The sequence below is a fragment of the Eublepharis macularius genome, chromosome 12, assembly GCF_028583425.1.
Source record: "Eublepharis macularius isolate TG4126 chromosome 12, MPM_Emac_v1.0, whole genome shotgun sequence".
NCBI classification, from domain to species: domain Eukaryota; kingdom Metazoa; phylum Chordata; class Lepidosauria; order Squamata; family Eublepharidae; genus Eublepharis; species Eublepharis macularius.
Genome location: NC_072801.1, coordinates 63658700 through 63665895, shown reverse-complemented (window position 1 = coordinate 63665895; position 7196 = coordinate 63658700). Strand labels below are relative to the sequence as shown.

Below are 7196 nucleotides of genomic sequence, written 5' to 3'. Positions count from 1 at the left end.
CCATCAATTTGCAGCGGCTCCATTGAAATACATCACTGCATCAAAAAAATACTAGGAGAATTTGGGGTGGACATCAAGAGCCATGCTCAACTGCCAGGATGATGGCCCCCAGAGTGGAATGACAACATCCAGGACCAGAGAAACTGCTTTTGTAAACTTGAGGCTGGATTACTGCAATGCAGTCTGCATTGGACTGTTGTTGAAGACACTCAAGTGCAGGAGCCAGCCAAAGGGAACGTATCCTGCCCATCTTAAAACAGCTACTGTAAATCGGCTGCTGGTTTGTCTACAAGTCCAATTTAAGGTGCTAGTTATGACACTTAAAACCCTTCACAGCCTACGAACCAAATATCTAAAAGTCCATCTCTTCTCATTGCCATTTGTGGTGACACCAGGAAGAAAAAGGCAACCTTCTCCCAGAATGAGTGGCTCTATGATTGATCTGGAACACCTGCTGGTGTTGTCAGTTGAGTGCGATGGACCACTCTCCATAATTTGGTGATGCTATGGCCCCAAGCTACTTGAGAACCCAGGAAACTTCTACTATTATTTTCATTATTACCTTTATCTTTGTGGGTGTGTTGTTTTTCTTAATTCACTACTGGGCCCTTTTCACATTACTTACGTGCCTCCAGAACATCGTGAAATGTAGCGCAAGAGCCACGGAAGATCGCTTCTTCGCACGCGAATTTTGCGCGATGTCGCACAAAACTCTCGCGAGAAGAGGCGATCTTCCGTGGCTCTTGCACTACATTTCACGATGTTCCAGAGGTACGTAAGTAGTGTGAAAGGAGCCCTGTTGTTTTTAATGATAGATGAAGAATGATGTCCACTAGAGGCAATCCAGCTCACAGCTTGTTTTTAACCACTATCCCAGCTGCCACTTTGGTATTCTGTTCATGCATTTTGACCTAGAAAAGTAATGTTGAACATCAGACGAAGGGTGTAATGGCACCCTCATCCCATATCGGGAGGTGGGGGGTGGAGTACAAATAACATTTTAGGCTTAGGTCCTATGAACAAAGCCCTCAAGCGCCAGACAGCTCTTGTAGCAGAGCTCACTTCTTCACATGGTGTAGTGGTTACAATTTGGGAGAACCGAGTTCAAATCCCCATGCTGCCATGGAAGCTTGCGGGATGACCTTGGGCCAGTCACACCCCCTCAGCTTAACCTATAGAGTTGTTGTGGGGGTAAAATGGAGGGGAGGGGAATTATGTGAACCACGTTGGGTCCCCATCGGAGATAAAGGTGGGGTATATATAAAGTAAATAAATAACAAATAAATTTATGTCCATAGTCTATGGTGAAGCACAACATTATAATCACATTTGCTCTGATCCCTCAAATGGGAACTCTCACCTGAAGGATTTTCAAAAGGGATTTTCTGGATTACCAACACTGCTATAGCACAGTAGTTAAGTGGGTTGGCTATGGATCAGCACTCTACTGGTTTGAATCCCACTACTGCCATGAGATCAGTACAGATGGCCTTGGGTAAGCCACTCCTCTCAGCCCCAGCTCCCCAGTTAGTGTTAATAATAACACTAACTTTGTTCACCGCTCTGGGTGAGGCACTAATCTGTCTAGAAGAGTGGTATATAAGCACAGTTGTTGTTGTTGTTGTTGTTGTTGTAGTAGCTGAATTCTCTGCATGCTAGTGCTAGGCAGCCTTTGCTGGGTAGCGCACTTCTTCAGCTGGCACACCTGTGTCCACAAGGGCTCACTGAAAACCACTGATCATGCGCAAGAGGAAGTGCTAGCAGAAGAGGAAATGCAGCTCTCCACCGCAGAAGCTGTCTTGCGCTAGCGTGCACAGATCTCATTCATAGGATCCCAGGCATAACTTTTAACACTACATGGGCAATGAATCAAAAGAACAACATTTTCAAATTTGCCTTTTAATGTGTGGCAGTCATTGCCAGCAAAGCTTTTCATTTCACTGGAGAGGAAGGTATAGAGAAGTAAGGCATGAATGAGATGCCTAGTTAAGTGCTTGAACTGATTTACAAGAGAAGGACAGAAAATGTTGGATTAACTGGTGGACTTTGGAAGGGGGGGTGGAGTTGGTATGGGAATGAGGGAAGGGGGAAGAAGTACACAGCTAGAAGAAATACTGGAAAAAGCAACATAGATGAACAAGGAATATTGAGGTGGCTGAAAGAATCATCATATACAGCAACTGATAAAGCTCACAGAGAGGGATGGAAGAGACCACCTCCACTCCCTCATATCCATTAAACAGTTTGGCCTCACTGTCCAGTTCCTCCATTAGGCTTATTGTTCCAGTGGAAACTGATGGCATCAATCCAAGAGCCAGAGCGGCCACTGATGTAAATCAGAGTAGCTCCTGGGAAGAGCGGACTTGCGCTAAAACTGGTGCCCACATCAACTCCAAAAGAAAAGCGCCGTCCAAAGTTGGTTTGGAATTTAAGTTTGCGGATGTACGAATCAAACTTCCCCGAGACTTGGGTGATGGACTCTCCTGGGTGCAGCACGATCATCTCCAGTTCACCTGATGGGCCACCCACGTAGTCGCTCCATTCCTTCCCATACCGGACCTGGAGGCTGGAATAGAAGAGTTCAGGCAAACTTCACATCCCTTCTGCTGCCCTGCCCCTATTCAACACCATTACAAGCACAGTAATTGACTTTCATGGTACACAAGTTGTATGTTGGACGGTAACCATTACAATCCATGTGCTTACTAGATCAAAAGACACTTGTCAGACACTTGAATAATAGTCTCATCAACAATATGTATCAAGAAAAGGCCCACCCCTGGGTTCACATTTGATTGTAAACAGAACTGGAGTAGGGGGAGGGGAAATTAAGATCTGAAAAGGAGCAGATTGGCTTCCTTCAAAGCTGCTGATGTATAACAACAAAATTTGATTTATATACCGCCCTTTGGGACAATTTAATGCCCACTCAGAGCGGTTTACACAGTATGGTATTATAATCACCACAACAACAATCACCCAGTGAGGAGTTAGTCTCCGCTTGTGCCCCCCTTCCCACCCCTTCCTGTGGGCAGAATGTGTAGCATCCCCTCCTCCTTTCATTTTGCTCTCTCTTCCCCTCCCCCTCTTTTGTAGTGGGAGGAGCCTTTGCAGGTAAGAAGGAGGCTTCTGCCATGAGGGGGACTGCCCTCTGTTGCTGCAACGACCCACCCACTGAGATGGTATGGGGGGGGGATCCATACGGAGGGAGTGTGGCGCCTTTTTACTGATGTATTGATTTTAGACTGGATTACTGGAAGGCTTGCAGTTGCTTATCTTGGGATGTCACTTTTGCATAATTTCAAAGCTAAAACGAAAGTAACTTTTAAAAGCAGACCCAAGGAAGTGACGCAAAACTGTGGCTGCATCCAGATAGGGAGAGGGGCAACAATGCACACCTGACATGGCAGCAGCAGCATGGAGGGTGGAATCTGGTGGGAATGACATCCACATTTCCCATTTCTGTTCTGCTCACAGCTGCTGATACCCCTCGCTTCCCCTCCACACCCTTCCACCATTGATCAAAAGCACATATATGGCATCCATCACAGCACACACACACCCTGCATTTCACATCCTCTCTTTTCCTTCTGTGTCTCTCTCCCTACAAAACTGTGCTGTAACGCTACAGTCTAACTGTATAGAGGGGGGAACCTTTAACAGGCTAGAAAAGGGAGGGGATGACACATGGAAGCCAGCCATGTCATGACATTTTGATAGTGGAGTTTAGCTCAGCTGTCCTCCCATAGTGGCTGTGAGTGGAGGGTCAAGACATTACAGGACCCCTGCAGGGCTAATAGTAGTTGTGGAGAGCAGTTTAGATCAGGAAGAAAAGCAGCTGAAGAATGTATGAACCCCAGGAAAAGATGTGGGAATTCTCAGCCATGAAGAGTAACAGATGGTTGTCTAAAAATGAAAGTACCTAGAGACGTGTTTGTTTACCATCTGCTGCACAAAAGGGTCACAGACAAACAGTACATGCCCCTCCCAAAAAAAGGCTTCCCACTAGCCCCAAATGTGAGCTGCTTGTAGGATTTTGAAATGAGGTTAACAGGATGATCCCACAAGGGCTCAAATGCATTGTGACCTATTTTGTGAATTAAGCTCAGAACTTGTTAGATTCCAGGGCCTGCTCTGATTCTGCCAGGGGTCGAGAATGGGTAAATTGGCTGCAGTTCTTTTCCTTGTTCTTCCCTTCTGAAGACTTTTTGCGTAGACATGATAATTAACCAGTGCTATCTTCCCCAAGGGAAACCAATATTATAGACTCTGCCCTAAATTTTATATCATACTTTACTGAGCATTAAATCCATCAAGAAGCTCATTTTCCCCCTAACAGATATGCATTCTCCAAATTTTAAATCTCCAATTCTTGATCTTCAAACACTTACCCCGTGATGTATGATGGGTTTACCCGAATCTTAAGGGCGGTTATAGGTCCATTCAGTTGGTTTATTGAATGTGAGAAGCGCAATCCTCCATTCCCCCCATACTCGCCAGAATGGGAAGCAGAACGTTTCTTAATTGCTCCTAAAATAAGTCGCAGAGAAAAAAATAGCTAAAGAGCCAAGGCACAGCTGCCTGTTTTTACCCATTGAGGTTTCACACCCTTCAGAATATTGACCACCTGCTGGGTCTTACCTGCACTGATGGAGGTGGCACAACAGAGTAACACAAGGAGAGTGAAACGAAACATCCTAGAAAGAAAATTTCACAGGGAAGTCATCAGGTAATTGTAGTCCTAAACCCACACTTCTCTTTCCCAGATAAGTTTGGTATTGGTAACAAGCCTGCAGAAATAGTTTCTGTTTCTTGAATAGAGGCTTAATATGTTTAAATGGGCAACTGAAGCTTTTCATGACACAGAGGTAAATAACATCACACTTTGTTCACAGTCGTTTTCTTTGATGGACACAAGCTCCCTCTTTAATATAAAATGACTTCCAGACATTGTCACCTATTTATTTTCTGCCTCTGTACTTTCATACTTTTTTCACTCTCCTCTGAACTGGTACCCTTGTCTTCCACAAACTCTAAATTATATATTTAAAAAAAATTCTCTGGCAATGTCCTTTCTTCCCCACAGCCAGAATAGCAAAGGAACACCTTACCTTCTAATGTCCGCTTGCCTCCTTCAGATAAAATGTTTAAAATGACACCTATTTAAAAACACTCATTTATATTAAAAGTCAACTTCCTCCTCTATCCTTTTATCCCCCACCTCTGTGTTTCTGATCTCTTAGAAACTTCAGGGCAGGGCCTGCTTTGCATACTTTTGTCTGTTTACCAAAGGTATCGAATATCAATATTTAAAAAAAATGAATGGCAAATGAATGGCAAATAAATATCTGCTGACCAAATGCTATAAAACAACATAAGCTGTCGTACTAGACACCTGCCACGTCAACATGGGCATCGCATGCATCTGGGCTCTGACTCATGAAAGCTTATGCTGGAATAAACAGAGGCTGATTCCGCACACGTTGGATAATGCACTTTCAATGCACTTTATCAATTGCTTGAGGTGGATTTTTTGTTCCACACACAAAAAAATCCGTTCCAAATGATCTATAAAGAGGATAGGAAGTGCATTATCCAACGTGTGCAGAATCAGCCTCAGTTGGCCTTAAAGGTGTCACTTGATTTCTGTTTCAACCAGCAGGTTTCAAACATGCCTCAGTAACATCTGAGTTAAGACTTCTGTAATGTCTTCTGTGCAGAGCTGCCCTCGAAGATGATACAGAAACTTGAAATAACAATCAATGCCACAGCTAGAGTCCAGGTCAGGGTCTGCCACGAACACAGAACACCACTGGTTTTCCACCGCACTGGCTTCCAGTCAGTTTCTGATGTTGACCTCTCAAGCCTAGACAGTTTAGGTTCTTAGTACCTGAAAGACATTCCCCTTAACAGCTTACCTGGCCTTTTGCAGTGAACAAGCGAGACTTTTCTGATGAAATATAATAAAAGTCCAGTAAGTAAAGATAAGTAAGGGTAATCCCCTGTGCAAGCACCGAGTCATTACTGATCCATGGGGGGACGTCGCATCACGACATTTTCTTGGCAGACTTTTTACGGGGGGGAGGGGGGTTGCTATCACTTGCCCCAGTCATCTACATTTTACCCCCAGGAAACTGGGTACTCATTTTACCAACCTCGGAAGGATGGAAGGCTGTCAATCTTGAGCCGGCTACCTGAACCCAGCTTCCGCTGGGATCGAACTCAGGTCGTGTGAGCAGAGCTTGGGCTGCAGTACTGCCGCTTACCACTCTGCTCCACAGGGCTCATAGAAGTCCAGTAGAACCTTAACAAAATTTATTTCGCTATGAGCTTTTGTGAGTCAGAGCTTACTTCTTCATATCTGTGAAGAAATACTTAGAGAGAAAATTACAGAAGGGGTGAGAGAAGGCATTGAATCAGAGAGAGATTTGATGTGAATTCCATCTTAAATCTTGCATGTGTAATTCATAGTATAAGGAACTGAAACAGAATTAGTAGTCAGTACATATAATGGATGATGAGAGAGGTTCCAGCAAACAAAGTAATAACGCAAGAGAAATACAAACAAAGTAATAAAGCAGGAGAAATACAAACAAAGTAATAAAGCAGGAGGATGAGGAAAAAGGATTTTGAAGTTTAAGAAAACTTACCTGGTATAAATACAAGTTGACAGTATGATAAAAACAAGTAAGGAACAGCCAATTTAAGTTTCTAAAAAGTGTCTCCTGTAGAGCTAATAGGTGGGTAAGGAAATCAGTTTAAGATGACAGATAACGTTTGACTTCCGGTTTGGGATTTATGGAGGTCTAACGCAGCTCCATTCGCGGAGCTGACCGGACTGCCGTTTTAACCGGCCGGAGGGGTGAAAATAGCCCGCGGCCGACTGCTCTCAGGCGGGGAGCAGGCAAAGAACGCTCAAGACCCTAGGGTGAGTTAGATCTCGGAGGAGGGGGGGCTCTACCCAACGAGTCTCCCCCCGATCCTTGAGGTCCCACCTTGCGACGGGTCGGCTATAATCTCTGCGGCAGTTTTGGGGCCAATTCGGCTGGCATAAGACCTACATACCCAAGCTTCGATTGGGGAAGGAAGCTGAGAGGAGAATTTAAGATCGAAACAGTGATTACAACCCGAGAAAAGTGAAGAGAAGGTAAAGATCGCTATCTTTTGAAACGGGACAGATTGACAAAAACAGAGAG

At 44.5% G+C, this 7196-nt stretch overlaps 1 protein-coding gene across 1 annotated transcript; it reads right to left on the bottom strand.

The window, feature by feature from the left end:
• Nucleotides 1–1879: 1879 nt before the first annotated feature.
• LOC129340101 (zymogen granule membrane protein 16-like) lies at nucleotides 1880–5222 on the bottom strand. Its single transcript, XM_054994684.1, has 4 exons — nucleotides 5112–5222; nucleotides 4642–4697; nucleotides 4392–4530; nucleotides 1880–2566 (listed from the first exon to the last, which is right to left on the bottom strand). Exons 2-4 carry the CDS (start codon nucleotides 4694–4696, stop codon nucleotides 2251–2253), a joined length of 510 nt encoding a protein of 169 aa, XP_054850659.1. The 5' UTR covers nucleotide 4697; nucleotides 5112–5222; the 3' UTR covers nucleotides 1880–2250.
• Nucleotides 5223–7196: the final 1974 nt, after the last annotated feature.

Coding starts and splice junctions, on each gene's coding strand:
- LOC129340101 (XM_054994684.1), bottom strand. CDS start 4,696: ATGTTTCGTTTCACTCTCCTTGTGTTACTCTGTTGTGCCACCTCCATC. Junction 4,531..4,641: donor TGCCACCTCCATCAGTGCAG/GTAAGACCCAGC, acceptor GACTTATTTTAG/GAGCAATTAAGAAACGTTCT. Junction 2,567..4,391: donor AACCCATCATACATCACGGG/GTAAGTGTTTGA, acceptor CTTCTATTCCAG/CCTCCAGGTCCGGTATGGGA.